This window comes from Struthio camelus, chromosome W (genome assembly GCF_040807025.1).
Source record: "Struthio camelus isolate bStrCam1 chromosome W, bStrCam1.hap1, whole genome shotgun sequence".
In the NCBI taxonomy this organism is placed as follows: Eukaryota; Metazoa; Chordata; class Aves; order Struthioniformes; family Struthionidae; genus Struthio; species Struthio camelus.
Window position 1 is genome coordinate 5,343,929 of NC_090981.1, and position 19,230 is coordinate 5,363,158.

The 19,230-nt window shown below is 39.9% G+C and overlaps 1 protein-coding gene across 1 annotated transcript in view; it reads left to right on the forward strand.

Moving 5' to 3' along the window:
- LOC104151133 (proprotein convertase subtilisin/kexin type 5) overlaps nt 1–19,230 on the forward strand; it is a 267,125-nt gene that overhangs the window by 154,667 nt on the left and 93,228 nt on the right. The window contains 1 exon segment of the mRNA XM_068925372.1: nt 7,318–7,421. Coding sequence (XP_068781473.1) covers nt 7,318–7,421 — 104 coding nt within the window.

Genomic DNA, 19,230 nt, shown 5'->3' on the forward strand with positions numbered 1-19,230 from the left:
ATTTTTGCTAATTGTCCCTCTTGCACCAATTATTTATTTTGAACAGTTATTTTTGGCACTGTATCATTATGCAAAAGGATAGCGCCTGAATTCTTTTTTCAAGATTAGCCCCATTGTCATGAGGGAGACTACTTGTGGAATGAAGAAATCAAATTTGGCTAAAAATGATGACCTACTATTTCTAAGTAGCTTGAATAATGATATTTGTTCCTGTTTAAAGATATAGTTAAATCTCAAATGACTATTACTCTAATATAACTTAATGCACTTGTTCTGTTTCATTTTTTCTCATTTACCTTGTTTCATAAACATTTTGAGAAGCCTGGAAAAGAGAGAGCTATACTGCACAGTATAAATACTTTGTTGAGGACATGACATTCATTACTTTTTGGCTGTTGGACAAACAATTTTGTATCTAATTGTTCTCACTTCTGCTTATTCTGCCATGATTTTGAGTATTGTCTGGTATGTATAATTCCAAGGCAATTCCAGATGAGACACTGAAAAATTTTTTTCTTGGAAGGAAATTGCCCAGTTTTTGAAATCAATCCATTATTGAGCAGAGTTAGTACTGTTCTTGTTAACGCATTTGTTCATTTCAAGATGTTTAGCCATTAATTCTTCTGAGATTAATCAAGTGGTAAATCAATTAAAATCAGTGACATCTTGTCTGGATTTGTGACCCACATGGCTAACAAACAACTGTTTACTCATTTAGGTTCTAATTTTGACATATTTTACAAATATTTGACCAATTCTGTGATTTTTCCAGATGCTTTAGAATTGACTGCTTGACTGTCTTGTTTAAAAAACAAACCAAAACACCCTCTTCTTTCTCCAAATGAACTGCTATTCTGATTTCATTCTAGTTCTTTTTTTTGTCAAAGTTTCTGAAAAAAATTATGGGCAAATAATTGCAGACCTATTTTGTTTCAAATGAGGTGTCTACTGGAGAGAGGAAATTTCAATCTGGCAATAACTCAATTTTTAGTATAGTGAAGGTCTGATTGTAGGCTCCAGAAATCGGTTTGAATATTGTTCTTATACTGTTAAATCTCTTAGATATAAATATGCCCAAACTATCATTCTTTTAGAAGAAAACATAAACAAAATATATATCATGACTTCTGCAGTAAGCAGACAGATGTGGAGATTGTACGAGAGACGGACTGATTAAACTATATACCTTTTTGTGTCCTGGAAATCAGACCTTTGATCAAAGGTTTTCTGCTCCAGAAATTCTTGCATTATTTTTTATGTTTAGATAAGGATGGTAGATATTATATATAGATATATATATGGGTAGATATTATATATAAAGTTGCCCTTTATGTGAGAGAGCAACTGGAATGTATGGAGCTCTGCCTCAGGGTGGATGAAGAGCAAGTTGAGAGCCTATGGGTAAGGATTAAAGGGCAGGGTAACATGGGTGACACTGTTGTGGGGGTTTCCTACAGGCCACCTGATCAGGAAGAGGAAGTCAATGAGGCCTTCTACAGACAGCTGGAAGTAGCCTCACAATCACAGGCCCTGGTTCTCATGGGAGACTTCAACCACCCTGACATCTGCTGGGAAGAGAGCACAGCTAGGCACAAACAGTCAAAGAGGTTCCTGCAGAGGATTGATGATAATTTCTTGACGCAGGTGGTGGAGACGCCAACAAGGAGAGGTGCAATGCTAGACCTTGTACTAACAAACAAAGAAGGTCTAGTTGGAGATGCGAAGGTTGGGGGCAGCCTTGGCTGCAGTGACCATGAGATGGTGGAGTTCAGGATCCTACGAGGAGGGAGCAGGGCAATAAGTAGGATCGCAACCCTGGACTTGAGGAGAGCAGACTTGGGCCTCTTCAGGGACCTACTTGGAGGAATCTCATGGGGTAGGGCCCTAGAAGGAAGAGGGGTCCGGGAGAGCTGGTTAATATTCAAGCATCACCTCCTCCAGGCTCAAGAGCAGTGCATCCCTCTGAGTAAGAAGTCGAGCAAAGCGGGCAGGAGACCTGCACGGCTGAGCAAGGAGCTCCTGGCAAAACTCAAGCAGAAGAAGGAAGTCTACAGAATGTCGAAAAGGGGACAGGCCCCTTGGGAGGAATACAGGGATGTTGTCAGAGTGTGCAGGGATGCGACAAGGAAGGCTAAGGCCCATTCAGAATTAAATCTGGCAAGGGATGTCAAGGACAACAAGAAGGGCTTCCTCAAATACATCAATAGCAAAAGGAAGACTAGGGGAAACGTGGGCCTGCTGCTGAATGGGGCGGGTGCCCTGGTAACAAAGGATATAGAGAAGGCAGAGTTGCTGAATGCTGCCTTTGTTTCAGTCTTTACTGCTAAGGCCATTCCTCAGGAATTCCAGACCCTGGGGACAAGAGAGGAAGTCTGGAGAAAGGAAGACTCTCCCTTGGTGGAGGAGGATCAGGTTAGAGATCATTTAGGCAAACTTGACATCCATAAATCCATGGGCCCTGATGGGATACATCCACGAGGGCTGAGGGAGCTGGCAGATGTTATTGCTAGGCCACTCTCCATCATCTTGGAAAGGTCCTGGAGATCAGGAGAGGTGCCTGAGGACTGGAAGAAAGCCAAGGTCACTCCAGCCTTCAAAAAGGGCAAGAAGGAGGAGCCAGGGAACTACAGGCCTGTCAGCCTCACCTCCATCCCTGGGAAGGTGATGGAACAGCTCCTCCTGGAGGCCATCTCTAAGCATGTGGAGGACAGGAAGGTGATCAGGAGTAGTCAGCATGGATTCACCAAAGGGAAATCATGCTTGACCAATCTGATAGCCTTCTATCAGAACTTCTATCAGTTCTATCTGACTGGCTGGGGAGATGAGGGGAGAGCAGTGGATGTTGTCTCCCTGGACTTCAGCAAGGCTTTTGACACTGTCTCCCATCACATCCTCATAGGCAGGCTCAGGAGGTGCGGATTGAATGAGTGGACAGTGAGATGGATTGAGACCTGGCTGGATGGCAGAGCTCAGAGGGTTGTGGTCAGTGGCGCAGAGTCTAGTTGGAGGCCTGTAGCTAGTGGTGTCCCCCAGGGGTCAGTCCTGGGTCCAGTCTTGTTCAATGTATTCTTCAGTGACCTGGAGGAAGGGACAGAGTGCACCCTCAGCAAGTTTGCTGATGATACTAAACTGGGAGGAGTGGCTGACACACCAGAGGGCTGTGCTGCCTTTCAGAGGGACCTGGACAGGCTGGAGAGCTGGACAGAGGGGAACCTCCTGAAGTTCAACCAAGGCAAGTGCAGGGTCCTGCACCTGGGGAGGAATAACCCCATGCCCCAGGACAGGCTGGGGGCTGACCTGCTGGAGAGCAGCTCTGCAGAGAAGGACCTGGGAGTCCTGGTGGACAACAAGTTGACCATGAGCCAGCAGTGTGCCCTTGGGGCCAAGAAGGCCAAGGGTATCCTGGGCTGCATGAGGCAGAGTGTTGCCAGCAGGTCGAGGGAGGTGATCCTGCCCCTCTACTCAGCCCTGGGGAGGCCCCACCTGGAGTCCTGTGTCCAGTGCTGGGCTCCCCAGTACAAGAGAGACATGGAGCTCCTGGAGAGAGTCCAGTGGAGGGCTACAAAGATGATGAGGGGACTGGAGCATCTCTCCTATGAGGAAAGGCTGAGGGAGCTGGGCCTGTTCAGCCTGGAGAAGAGAAGATTGAGAGGCGATCTCATCAACGTGTATAAATATCTGAAGGGAGGGTGTCCAGAGGATGGGGCCAGTCTCTTCTCCGTGGTGCCCAGGGACAGGACGAGAGGCAACGGGCACAAACTGAAACACAGGAAGGTCCCTCTGAACATGAGGAGAAACTTCTTTCCTGTGAGGGTGACAGAGCCCTGGCACAGGTTGCCCAGAGAGGTTGTGGAGTCTCCTTCCCTGGAGATATTCAAAACCCGTCTGGATGTGATCCTGGGAAATATGCTCTAGGTGACCCTGCTTGAGCCGGAGGATTGGACTAGATCTCCAGAGGTCCCTTCCAACCTCAACCATTCTGTGATTCTGTGCGATTCTGTGATATAACAGCAAATGGCTCAGTTTTCAAGATCTGCCATGGTTTTTGTGTTTAAAAGTAAACTGTAATTTTGATGGGTAATCTCATTTTCTGACTGAACGACTAATTCCAATTTATGAGAATTTAGTATCATCATGTGGAGGCTACTATATCCTTATATCCTTTATCCTCCATTCCTCTTTAAATAATCAGTTCAATGTGCCCTATCTTGAATCTCTCCTTTTAAAGTTCAGAGGAGCATTTTAGTACATTATTTTTCACCAGAAGCATGGACAGCTTGCTTTATGAAATAACAGATTGTTTAGATTCCAGATTATAAAGAATGCAGCTCTTGGGATTCCTAGAGGTCTTCTTGAAGGCCTGAAACATGTTTTTCTAAGACTTTACACAGACTCCAAATGAAATTCCTGAAAATGTTATTGATTTTTTTCTTGAAGCATGTTACGTGACTGTCCAAGCATACCCTATCTTACAAGTCCTTAATGCTCATTACATTCCATGACATTTCCTTTTTTTGCAGTTGTTTTTACCAGCTCAGCTGGATAAATAATTACTGTAATTGTAGTCCAACTGTCTAGTGTGAGAAATTTCACCTTAAAGAAAAAAATCCTTTATCTATGAGCATATTAATGTTTTAATAAATATTCAGGGCCAGGCATCAACTCTCTCAGCTCTCCTTAAATAATAATTTAAACATGAGAGTACTCTCATACCTTGTATACAGAGACACAGAGGAGAAATTAAATGGTTACAAAGTGATACAGCTAAGAAGAAATTAAAAAGAAATCTGCATGCAATAAAGAAGATATTCACTTATAAATCATTATCCTTCTTCAGATTATTCCAGCTCCACTTCATGTTTCAACAGCTAGCATAAGCAGGACTTTTGTGTTGACTCCAGGAAAATATACACCGCTTCCTGTGATCTCCCAACTGTACCTAGAAAGGTGCTAGTTTACATCAGCATAGCATGGACCCCACATACCCCCTGGGTAATGTTCTGTAAAGGAAAGGATACACTCAGAAATAAAATGGTACTACTGCAAGGGAAGCAAGAAAAATGTGTGCAGTAAAATGGTTTGGTACCCTACTTTGGATTGTCCCATACAACCTAGTTGCATAAAAGAAGTGCCACATTTTTAGGCAACTCTTATTTGATTTCAAGCTTATGGATTATGTGTCTATTGAAAAGTAAAATGTGTAAAAATCAGTTATATGTGAGTGAATGTCCTTTATGTCCCATATGTTTCTCCATTATATAGAATTATGGACCATGGTTCTGAAACATAATTGGGTTTCATTTTCTGTAATTCCACCCAGACAGGTAAACTCCTTTTGGTTAATACCCATCAAGATATGTCTATAAGTGCACTGGAGATAAGAAAGGGGTAAGTTTTTCTAGGAACAGGTTGATTGTAGGTTTGCAATAACTTCTGTGTCCCTACTACCTTCTCCTGAAGTTCCAGTTTGTGGAAGGTGAAATTTGTCATCTGAAAATCTGAATTTATGCAGCTTGGAAGAAAGAGAAAGTACTCATTTCTTTATACTATCACATGTATTCATTGATTTTTTCCCACTAGCTTAATTTCAGCTCACAGGAGAAGTAAGATTCTACTTCCATAGTTAAGCGTCATAGAGCAGTGGTTACTCAAGTGTTTCCAAAAAGGCATACTTTTGAGAAAACAAATTCTGGAAGATATGAAACACTGGTGGGGTGGGGAGGCAACCCACACAATATTTAGCTGTGCACATCCAACAGAGAGATGAGTGAGATTTTTCCATGTCTTCCAATGACAGGAGGGCCCATAGAAGAATAAGATATTTCTGGAAGTTTCTTGTTGCCCCATGTCTAATTCCCAAAGATATTTCTCATTGAAATTTCTAGTAACCAGACCATGTGTCAGTGTAATAGTGTAGGGTCACTCCATATGCTGGCAATGTCCCCCTCGCCCCAGAAAGTGACCTATTCAAATCATTCATGTGGCCTTCCCCACACTCCTATAGTAGTTTCCACCTGCGAGTGGAAGCCAGAGAAACTGAGGAGGGTGATGTGGTAGGAGAGCAGGGCCTGAGTATATGTTGTTGTGCCCTAAGCATGAGTGCCTGGAAGAAGTTGCTTGTCTGCCAGCCCAAGTGACTGCTTGTTCTGAGTGACAGAGCACGAGTTAAGGAATTGAACCAAGTTTTTCCAGGTTTTCAATGACTCCCTAGCCTTGGGCAATGTGGACAACCAATGCTGAGCCTGATAAACTTCATTCTGGTCTGTCTTCATCATTACAACTGAATGGAGTTGTGCTGTTGAGGGCAATAGGGGCAGATAATGATACTCAGAGCATTATACTGAGTGACTGGTGGTGTGAACTACAGTCCTTATTTCCTCATTGTTATTTAGTCACCTTAGTCACCCATATCATTCCCTCCACTAACTGCATTTTTAAATGGAATACTATTTCTCTTCTTACAGATGATAGAAAAATTGAGAAATTAGAAGGAGAAATTAAAAAGACCCCTATTATGGCCATGCTCCTTTAAATGGTCTTTTAAGAAAATAAATTCTCCTTGGGATTTATGACCATGGATCCAAGAGCAACAAGAAAACTACACTCCCTACAGATTTCCTCTGTTACTACAAGATAAATGGGTATTAATTCCATAGTGAGGATGCAAATGGCATCCTCCTTCAGTGTCCCAGCAGACAGGTTATTAGTACTCCATTAAAGGAATTTACCTCTGTGCTATCAAACACTTGCTGTGTAACTATTCAAATTTGGTGTTGGTAGTTTGGACTTCTTAAAAAACACCAATGGAGCCACAGTGAATTCCAAGGCCCGCGGCAATAGACAAGTGAATAACAACAGAGACATCTGAAATAAGAGTTGAAACTCTAAAGAAATTGCCAGCTTGTGGGTGTAGTTACTAAGATTTAGTAAAGCTTTTCAGTGAGCCATCATTTTGCTTTTTTCCCCTTTGGTCAAGGTAGGTAACCAGGTGCAGTGGTTGGTGATCATATGAATTGCCTCTGGGTGAAATGTACTCCTTTATCTTCCCTTGCTTAGCAAAGCATTAAAAGTTTCATACAGTGGAATACTGCTTATATATCTTTATAGTCTGCTTAATGCAAACCTCTGAGCTGTATAAATAGTTTGATATAGTAATTCTGTAAAATTAGGACATTATTTTGAATGGAGCAAAGGAGAGCAGGGATGAGAAATTAGAATTGTTTTGGTTTGTTTTTTTTTTAGCTTACATGACCTTTTATCCCTCCATTTTTATAAAATATGTCTGATTTGATACTTTGTCTTCCCCCTTTTTCATAGTCCATTTCTGACCTGGAGAGACATACAGCATATTATTGTAAGGACTTCACGTGCAGGACATCTGAATGCTAACGACTGGAAAACCAATGCGGCTGGTTATAAGGGTGAGCTTCCTTTCTTCTTTACCATCAGAGGCAAAATCATTTTTGCCATTTTTGAAGAGAAAATAGTCTCAAGTAGTTTGTTTGACCCTGTGTTGTGCTTAGCTTTGAGTCTTTCATTAACAAAAGGGGCCTGTCCTCTCTTTAATAAAGAAAAGCTCTTAAAATAACTAAAAACAAAACCAGCAGCTACCAAATATATTGGCCAGATCTTGGTAGTCCCTTTCAGCCCTACTTTGTGCACTGCTGGAAGAAAACTAAGTAAATCAGGTGTTTTTAAATTTTTCCTTGTATAGCTAGTATACTAATAGAATAGACTAGAGTTGAAGCTGTAGCAGTTATCGGATAAAGCCCATGGATTATTGACCATTTTGATTAAAAATGACAAAACAGTATTTTCAAATTTCTGCTTTATATGACTCTCCCTACATTTGTTAATATTTAAGATTGCTCTCTGATTTAGGACAAAAACAAATGTTGAATTATCAGGATTTTAATGGGACAGAAATCATACTCTTCAATCAGCTGTAATGTAGGTTTCTAAAATTTTGTACAGTCTTATAACTGCATATTAAAATTTCTTCCCTAGGCTGTATCTTTTGTAATGCAAGCAGAAGTAAACAATTGTACCACTAGATAAGACATATTTTCCAGATGGGTGAAACTGGACCTTGAATTCATACAATGTTGTATTTCAACATGGGTTTGCTTCTGATTCCCATTCACTAAACTCTTACTGCTTTCAGTCTGGATTGCATCTAAAAAACCCGAGAGTGGCTTATTTCTGGTTCTCTTTTCAAGACATTTCTGCCCAAGACTGCAGTACTGTTTTAAGATCAGCATAAGTATTGATTTGAACTCTTTTTTGCCAGGATCTCTTAGGAGCAGAATATAACATATAAGAACCATCAAATCTTTTCCCTGTTTCCACTTTAAAACTGAAGCCTAGCTTTAATCTATTCCAGATCAAGGCACTGCTACCATAGAGCCTCTTTAATATATCATTCTGACCTATGGCATTTCTGCTGCAACTGAATTTAAACCAAACAAAAAAAACCTTTCATTTTTGGATCCAAACCAGACCCTAACTACAGAGGATAGATTTAGAAACGGGCATTTGACTCCAAACCCTTCACCATGTGAAGGTTCTGACATTCAAGAGCCTGGTTTTGTCCCATTTACAAAAAGTACATGCCCACACGTAAAAACACATACAGTAAGAAATAGATACTTCCTTAATTATGATAACATTACAGTATTTGTTATTATGAAACATACCCCAGGATTTTAATAGTTTTGGCAGAAGATTGTGACTGTATTATCATTTTGTTGGAGCTATCTGAAATTCAAGCAATAGTTTTCAAGTAGCATAAAATAGAGGAGGTTTTTTTTCCTCCAGCTCACTTTCAAAATTCTGTCTTTTTGTGTTTTTCTGCTTGTTTCCCAAGAGAGGCAAACACCCTATGATGCATATCACAGCAGCTGTCACTCATTAGCAGAGGAAAAGTCACACTAATATTCCAGCAGTAGCAGCATCGGCAGCAGGACTTGCACTGTTTTGCCACTGCAGCTAGCTTAATTTGAATCCTGGGAACCACATGTTTTAATATTTGTTGTAGCAGATACATAGCGAGGAAAAGGGGTGAAAAAGGTTTCTCCTCCACTTGTGCAAAATCATGAACATAGATAAGCTCTACTGGGAGTCAAGAAACACAACCTGACCTGGCAGAGCTCTGCTGTAGACTCCATGGTGGACTGAAAAAAGAGAAAGACAAACTAAGTGCCTCAACCTCTCTGGAGCTCAGCAATCAACTTTAACCTAAATAAAAGCACTAGTTTTAACTAAATTATTTTGGCAACTTAGGCTGAGCAAATGGTTCCAATAAAAAGCCAGCTCTCTGTAAACCTCTGTTGGTTTTGGAAGAAGGAGAAGCAAAAGATTTAGATTAAATCACAACATCCAAACCTGAATTCAAAAGGGGGTTTGCACACTGCTGCTGGCAAGACTGAAACAGTATTTTACTATTGCACGTGGCAATATTTAGTATAATATTGCACTATTATCCTTCACTGTTGCCAAGAGTAACAATTAAAGTACAGTTTTTCATAGATGAATTACTCTGATCAGACACAGTTCCTTAAGGAACTGTATCATAATTTTGTTGATGGCAAGATCCATATTTCTTCCAAGGCATGTCCTTAACAAGGGAAGAGGGGGGAAGATTGTCTTTAAAATTAACTAAAGCAAAGAGAGTAACAAGAAACAATCTCCATTTCTTCCATGCATGCTGGGGAAGAAAGAAAAAAAATGAGGAGAAAGACAGGCTTGCTCCTTTAGAAATGAGAGCTGAAAGGGTGAAAACAACAAAAACTTGGAAGAACTTCTCACTCTACAAACGGTCAGCAAAGGCTGGTGGTTGAAAGTGGGTCAGCATGCCTTTTCAGTGGGCTGTTTTGCTGGGCTGCATGGCAACACCAAGCCCTGCTAGTCACTTGCAGTGTTTCTCCCTTGCAGAACACAGGCAGAAGGAGCTCACACATCATTATTGGTCACAAGATCTCCATCTTTTCTGTCTTGCATTAATAAAAAGAAAGATTAATTCATGAAAAGCACTTGAGCCAGTCAGTGATTTGCCAAAGCAAAGGCAGTTATTTGTTTCATTTTCTGGCAAGTAAGCAGCATTCATTAAATGCATGTCAACAGAATAAGGCCAGAAATGCGCAAGAATTTTTTCTTGTTAATTTTTTTAGTCATTGTTTCATTGTCAGTCAGCAGGTATCTTTACACAGGATTTTATTACCTGGTACTCTCAGAAAGAAAGCCTTGAATACTCATTTTTTGGTCTAGTCAGTTGTACATATAATTTTCCACTAGTAAAGAGATACGTTATGCTCAACTTGGATTCAAAATCACAGGTTTTTTTAAATAATTAAAGCAGTTAATTAACCAATAATATGGAGAAAAACTAGAGAACATCTCTCCTCTTTTTGTGAAAATACCCGAACTGTTGCTCTCTTTCTGCTATGGCAGATCGGTATGCAACAGCTCCTTGTTCTGCCAATTGTTTGGTCAAACAACAGAGCTTGCCCCTGCATTCGTAAAAAGCCTTCATGCTGACTAGTTTCTAGGTTGAAAGAAATCAAATGAAACACTGCAGTTTTAAGAACAATGATCAAATCATCTGAACAATCCTTTGTATGTAACGGAAGCTCCACATACTGTCAAAGAAAGGTCTCTGGGGAAGCAAACCATTTGGAGAGAAAGGATACCATTAATTTGCTTTTAGATTTTAGAAAACATCCTTCACTCTTCCTGGCTCCAAAGTGTAGGTAATAACACTTAATACAGTGAAATTAAATGTCAATGAAAGATAAAGAGAAATCAAAACTAGCCACTTTTTTCCATTTCAGGCCATTTCTAGGCCCAGTGGAGGTATTTTTCCTACAGAAGCTGAGAGCGATATGGTTTGCAAGGGACTAACAGAGCTAAATTGCATCCATTTAGATTAGACAAAGTATCACAGTTGGCTACATTAGGAGAGATGTTTTAATGTTTCATCTTAACCTTAATGTTTTATGGCCTTTGAATATAATTGTTTAATCATAGTGTTTAATAAAACTGGTGATTATTCTTGTTATAAGCAGAGCATTACCAATTCTGGGAATGATGAAGAGATGAGAGTGCCTCTGTTCCTATGATTGGTCAGATATAAATTGCTGTAAGGCGACCGGTAGCCAGGCACAAATTCAGAGACTAGTGTGAGAATCTGCACAGCCACATGTACATTTCAGAGAAGATAAATAAGCTACAGCCTGATGCATATTTTAAATAATAATTTTAAATTTTATTTTGAAATCATTGTTAGAAGCTGGTGTAAGACTCTTGAAAATGGTAAACATTCTAGGAACTGAAATCTCAACCAAAGCTGTACATATATCAAAACACCTTTCAAATTCCAGTCTTAGAGATTTCAGGCGATATGTGCACATGGTACTAAGAGCCAATGTCAAGTCCTACCCACTCCTACAGCCCATAGACATGGTGCATGGAGCAAGTGGAACATGGACTTTGAGTCTGGCTGTTGTAAGAACACAGTTATGGGTAGTTGATTACCTGACACCAGTCACATGAAATTGCATTGGTCTTACTTTGTAAGAGGGGAGCAAACTATATTCAGTGCCAGCTAGACTCATGATTTTTTGTGATTAAAAAATGAAGCTGGTATTTTCAGGAAGGCAAATTTGAGTGCTGTCAGTGTCTTCCAGGTTTAACCTATTGAGAAACATCAGCAAATACAAGCTATCTCATGGGTGACTTGTTTCTCTTGCTCTCTCCATTCTCTGTTGGCTCCAGGCAGTGTTTCCTCACCAGAAATACCCCTAGTGCCATGTCCTCTGGCCTCTCATCCCTCTCAGCAGGCCCTTGGCTTCACTGCCAAGCCATGACACAGAGCTATTTCTATGGCTCTACGCCTCCCAGGCAATCCTGTTAAACCAGATTTTGCTTCCAAACATGCTAGTCCATGAAAAAGGCTCCAGCCTCAGTAGTGTCGTTCTCTAAACTACTGGTGTAATGATGCATCAGGAGAATCTGGGCTCTAGAGTCCTGTTCACCAGACATTAAGCCTCAGGATTTTAAGATTGTGGGAATTACATTTATCAAGAAAAAAGTATATAACATGCCATTTCCAAATGTGAGCCACACAAACCAGAGCTTTGAATAAGCAGCTGAGAGCAACGGTCTGGAAAAGGAAATACATCTTTGGAAAGACATTCCAGTCATATTTTACATTGTATGTGACCAAGCCTTCAACCTATGTGGAGGTGCCTTGCATAGTTAGGCATTAGTCTTATATTAGCTGGATTGATTAGTTTCATCTGAAAACTTTTCACCTTGTAGCCCTTGCTTGGAAGTTGTTTGAGTACAGGGCAGCATTCAGTTTAGCACCAGGAAAGCAGACAAGCAAACCAGCTGAAATTAATAGCAAGTCTAACAGTGAGCAGAAGTGTCACCATGTCTCTCCCCAGCATTGACGGAGTATGTGTGATAGGAAAAGGTGTGTGACCTCAGGAATTTCACAACCATGTTTAAATATCATAGGACTCACAGGGTCAATACCATCACCTTTATCATTGCTTATTACAGAGAGCATTGCTATAGTTAGAGGAAATATTGGAGGTGGGATTTGGAAATGAGGAAAAGGGGCATAAAAATGTATTTCTTAGCAGAAAGTGTGAAGTGATTGTGGTTTTTTATTTTCTGGTCATTGCAGCCTTTCTAGATGGTTCTTGTTTCCTTTCCCAGCTGGCAGTTGTGAATAATGTTTTTTAAATGTAGTATTCAAATTGCATTAGGAATTTTTCAGTGTTTCATATTTTAAACCCAAACAAATTGCCTGGTATCTGAACTCTGCTAGCCTTGAGTGAGACCTGAAAAAGCTCCTTGGGATTTGGGGAAGGTAGCTGGAGAATATATTGAATTCTGCAGCCTAAATCATTGTTGTTGGGGTTATTTTTCTTTTCCCTAGCACAAAATGAGATCCACCCAACTTTGCTTTTGGTCAAAAGACACATAAGATGAAAAATATATCTGTATAGTTCCAGAGATGGAGATGTACAAAGGAGGAGAGCGAATGGCTCAGAGAAGCCAGGGAGGTGTCTCATTACTTCTCCCAGGCTCAAACTCATCATTGTCAGAGCTTCTCATTACTTACTGACTCTGCAGCACTCTGTTCCCTGCTGGCTCTAAAAAAGCAAGAAATGGAGTTGTGAATTTAAAATCGAGTCTAAGGAGAAACTTCAGGCCTATGCTGGGATACATAAAGAGAAGTAGACAAATTTTGTGCCACAATTGATTGCTTTCCTACAGTCATATATTGTGAGCCTAATTTACACTTTTTTTTACTATGTACAATGCTTTATAATGTAAATTAAATGATTCTCAAATAGCAGGCAAAAGGCTAAATTTGGATTAAATGTCTATTATAATAGCACTGGGAATCACCACCAATCTATCATCAGAACAACAGACAGAATTTAAGAAGATAGTGCCTTTGCTGAACCTCTGGCAGAGTTGTGTCCATCTGTCCTAGATGCAAAGCTATGCACAGTTACTATACTCTGCAATTCCTAGTTTTCCAGACGTTGCCAAGTGGACTGACAACAGTAACAGCGCATAGACCATGTGAATGATAACCTTTGACATTTTTTCTTTTAACAAGTGCAACTCAGACCTTTTGCAAAAGTCTGCAAAGAAGTGGGGGAGGGGGTGCGGGGAAGAGGAAGAATGGAGAAACAAAGTCTTCCCCTGTGAACTCATAACCTCAGAGTCAACGACTTAATGTGAAATGTAGATTTCCAGTTTGCAGTGTTAAGCAAAGAAAATCCAGGATCATTGAAATAAAAAGTGAAAGATAAACTGATATAATTCTGCAAAGCAGAATGCTTTATTTATAGACAATGAAGGTCACATTTTAGAAGAAAAGCCTTAAAAGTTATATGCAGTTGCATGACCTCTTTATCTTCTAACTGATGAAGTAGTGCACATGTGAGAAATGTTATAGGCAAATACCTAGCCACTCTCATATACATCCATTGCAAACACTTCATGAATGTTTGTGCAGGGGGTAGTTGTATCTTTTTAAACAATCAACACTTGCCTTTGGGAACACAAAAGCTTTTTGTTGCTGTTGCATTGTTCTAGTGCATTTTCAGTAATTACAACATGCAATTTTTATTATTAGAATGTGTCTACTTAGCAGGGCTGAGATTCAGGCCAGTTTGGAGGCAGTTCACATCATCTACTATACAGTATTTTAGGCTGAATCCCAAGACTAACAACCTCTGCCATGAGGCTGCTAACCCCTGTCAGAGAGGAAAGTATTTGGATGGGAATTGCTGTCATTAGCCCAGTCCAACTCTGACAACCCAAAAGAACCTTTTGCTCTTAGTCCTTTTAGTCAACCAATATCTCTCTGCTTAAGCAGCATATGTGTTTTAAGCTCCTGAAAAAGATAATTAATGCCAGGATGTGAATGCAAATGCAATCTTGAATTTCATTTCCTATGTTTTAAGGTGATGGGTTTTAGGATTTTTTTTACATGGATGCAAAGTCACATAGAAGGTGATGCAGTGTCAGAACTGCATAGAGAAACTATTCACAAGCTACATTGCCTGCTGGAAGTGTAGTTGCTACAAGCTGTCCCAGCAGTGTTCCTTGGAGATCTATATTTTATTTTCAATGAATAGAAGCTTTCAGTCAGACAGAAAAACTGCAAAATCCAGAGAGTTGATTTTTTTTGTCAAATGCATTGTCAGGTAAATCCATCTTACTATCATACTGGAGAAATTATTTGTACTGACACAAGAATTGGTAATTGACATAAACACAGTTGGAAGTCTAATAAAAGTGATTTTTAAAATATTCTGTTAGCATGTTTCTAGAAATAGAAGTCCCTCGATTTCTCATTGTGAACCTTTGTAACAGCCACTTTTATAACAAATTTATTGGGCAACTTTCTGTCCCTTAAATCCTTCTCTGGTGCAATGTAAGAGTAAGAATTCAATTTTCTTCTGTCCCTGCTGAGTCTTTAGAGATACCTGGATTTAAGTAAACTACATGGGGAGGGAGGACTGGGTTTGTTGTTTGCCTTGACTTTAAGTAGAAAAATTTGGTTTTTGATTTCTGTCCAAAAATATAAAAATGCATATATTGTGCTTAATCTAAAAAGCATGAGGGAGTTTTTTTTAATACAACAAAGAGTAAAAAAGAAAGTTCTTGCACATTATTGGCCTGTGTAGCAGTTATGTGTTTCAGAAATCATATCCTCTGATCATAGATAACTGGTCACAGGTTGTCACAAAGCAGGGGAATTTGGGGTTAAGGATAAGTAAGGCTGAAACAAGATAAAGTCTCATTAAAGACCAATGTTATCTTAGTTAAGCCATCACAAAACAAAATGAAAATAGTTTAAGCAGTATGTAGCATTTTTCCTTTTTTGTCCCTTAATTTTCTTTAAACAATTGGCATTCCTGTTTGTAATTAGAAGCATGTTGATATACCAAGCAAATGACATAAACATAAAGTAATATAGAATTAGAGCCCTATGTTTGCAAATGAACTGTCACATGTAAAAGAAATATTGGTGTAGGATGGGTTGAAGTAGTTGCAGGATGAGAGTAACTGCAGAGTCTTAAGATTTTTTCTTTTTAAGATATTTGAAATCCAAATAAAACTGAAGCAAGTATTGACTGTGGTCATATGACTATAGGAAGAAATACTGAAATTCCTTTTGAGAAGGATGAGGAAGCAAACAGAAAGAGTTGAAAGGAAAAGCTTTTCACTGCTGTTAAAGTACAGATATTTTGCAGTCTCTGTTGGCAAGTACACAGTTGCCAGCACATTATCTGGCATCAGCATACAAAAATCAGGATCTGAAACATAATCAAACTGAGCAATAAAGACTACTGTATTCATTCTCTAATCAGGTGTAAAAAAAGGTCCTGTTTACTCTGACCATAGTGCTAGATACACTTACACATGATCACCTCTCCTTGATAAATGTGTGCAGCACTAATACAGCTGTGGAAACAAGATCAGACTCAAATACTTAACAGAGCGATGTATTTTAAGTCCTTAGGTGCAGATGACTACGTAACCATTAAAAACTTCCCGGAGAAATATCTTTCTTTCTCTCCACATATGCACACACACATACACAAACAAAACTGAGTTACAGAATAGAATAACAGAAGACCAATCTAAAAATCCAAAGAAAATCTGGTAGTCACATGTCTTCCAGGCTTGCTAAGTAGCATCTAAGAGAAACAAAATATAAGGGGCATTTCAGACTCTTATTTTGTAGCTCTCATTTTGGATGAGACTGGAGCAAGATCCTAAGGTAACATAAATGGACAGTCACAGCAATTTACATAGCAAATAGCTGAATCTAGTTTAGCACAGTTGTATAGTCCTGGTTTGAAATACTGAAATTATTACAGTTTGTCTCTCCTACTGCTTTAGTATTTGTTATATGCATACAAAATTATCACAGATACCAGGCAATACTTGTCTTTCCAATGCGACTTTTATGGTACAGAAAATTAAACTCCCAAAAATATTGAGGGAAGGGAGTAGTCTGCAGTGTTTTTTGTCAGATGAGCAGAATAGCAAGGGAGGCTTAGCATCTAGCTACTAATGAACATCCTGATGACAGGAAATGAAAACTGCAGCATAACAAATTGAATTTAGCTGCACTGAGGCACTGGAAATGCTGTGTTTTCAGTGTTTGGGCCCAGTTTTCCTGGAGTCTGCATGATTTTGTGTTATGATTTATCAATACCAGCAGTTCATATTTCTCTTAGTCAAGTCAAGTGGGATATACATATTCCAGCTTTAGATTTGGGGGTAGCTTTACATCCTCTTTGTATATAAATAAGAAAGTTATTGAATTTTCAATAGGAGTTTCAGACAAAAACAAAGGGTTAAGAAAAAGCTGGGGAAGTCTATGCAGCAGCTGAACAGGCCTTGATTTCATGCTGGGCTAATAGAAGAACTGCTCTAGGGATAAATAAATGGACTTTGGCCTCTAGAAATGTTATTTTCTTTAATGATAAGAGTAAAGGGATCAGCTAAAACTCAATATTTACCTTGTGTTCCAGGAGGCAAGTTTTTCTCTGGAACATATCCTGTGTCTGTAAAGCTCTGTGTCTGCCTGTGATTTTGCAGAAATAGGAGTGGGTCAGTTCACATTGCTGCATGAGCGGAAGGATTCAAGGGCAGTTCTGCCCATGGATGCCGTGAGCCCTGGGAGATCACAGTTTGCGGCCCTTCAGCTCAGTGAGAGCAACAGGCTGTCCCTTAGCTCCCAGCTTATGTTGTGCCAACCTCATGTTCCTCTCCCATCTCTGAATGGGTGCCCTACACCCCCTCGAACATGCTCAGGGATTTCTAGCAACAGAGCACAGCGCTAATTCAGAGCAGTGATAATGCAGAGCACAGAGGTGGGTATGAGCAAGCAGGGTCCTGGGGCATTTCGCACTTGCAGTCGCCTTATCTCATCCAGCAAATCATCAGTATCTTTCAAATATTGCTTTCCTATTTGTGTTAGCAGAAATGAGCTCAGTACCAGTCGCATACAGATGAATGGCAGTTCCAGATATTCACCAGAAAATATTTGTGGCCCTTATGTGCGCTGTCGAGGTCTTTTTTTTCCCTCTGGGAGAGGCAGCCCAGCACAGAGCCCACAGCAGCACCAGCAGATGAAGGGGCACAATTTGAAGGCAGTAGGAGACAAAAATCTGTTTTCTTCTCTGAGACACAGGGGAGCAACGACTTTTGTTAACTCGGTGATGGTTTCTCAAATTGCTATTATTTAGTCTTTGAAAGTGATGGGCCTGTCTCACTACCTGCAGCTGCTAACCAGCCCACTGGATCAAGGGCTTTGAAGTGCAAACGCTGCAGACAGCCAAATGTCAACTGTCTGGAAGCTTTCCACATGGAAAGCTTTAGGAGCCCCCTGACTGGTAGGATGTTTTGATTTGAATAGGAATGTCTTTCAAGGAAAAAAGTACTTGTGTTTCAACTGTTTAAAAAAAAACAACAACAGGTGCAGAACTTTTTACTCCCACCTCTGCTCTCCATGCAGGAGAGTTTAAAGCATTAAATGTCATAATTGTCACGGGCAATTAACACGATCCCCATAACCTGGGATGTTAAACTTTTCTCCTACATGAAAAATGAACATACCTCTCTTTTCAAAGTAGTTTGGGAGGTAGGAACGGTAGAAAGTTCACTCTGTAGACATTATTCTTTGTATTTTTTAATGTGCCTATCAGCAGAAATTTGCTAGTGTCAAGTGGCTTAAAAGCCATTTAAGTGTCACTGAGAACCTTACTGCCTGCCTTGGTGGCATTGGTAGGAGCGCTTCTGCCCTTATTTCTGGGTGAGCAAAGGTGAACTGAGGAGAAATTTGGCTCTACTTTCAGCTCAGCAGATGGGTTGAACACACAGCATCTTACAGCTGGATGCAAATTTAATCCTTCACTGTTAAAAAATAGTGCTATACAAAATAAGTGACTGTTACTGACCATGGGAGTTAACGCTGTCATTCCTCCCACTGTTCTTTAGAGCGAACACAATGATTATTAACCAAAATTTTAAATATCAGTACCCGTCTCATTTGGCAGGAGAGCTGTGTTTAGTTTTCTCCAAATGAACATTTCCATGCTATGTGCACTTGAGTTTGGGGCTGAAGAGGAAGGAGATGGGAAGAAAACCAGTTCATTACACAGTTGTTATGCCTTGCAGGATTTTCCATTGAAGAATCCTCTTCAGTTGACAGTTTCAGACAGCATTAGATATTGCCATATTTGGAAGATGGGATCCTTAAGTACTGATTATTTTTATGCTTTGAACTGTTATTTGTTTGACAAGGTTGGGGTTTTTTTTGGATGGAATCCTCTGAATTCTGGTTTGGCAATGAATGGAGGCTGCTTTCACAAACCCACTGCAAAGTGCAATTGGAAAGACTTACACCATATCTTGTCACATTACCGATTAAAGTAGCATTTATGTTTTTCTGATGGTTTTCTGGTAGCACCCTCTGTGGTAGCAAGTCAAACTGATTTATTGATACAGTGTTATTTGTGATCTAAACTCCTCCCTCCAGAAGCTTTTTCCTTTCACCTCCTCCCCTCAGGATTTTAGCAAGGGCACAGATTTGTCACAGTAAAACCACATGGTTAGCAGCTCTTTCTAATTCATCAAAATTAATTTGCAAGTTTCTGTTTTGATTGGAACAGCCACCAAAAA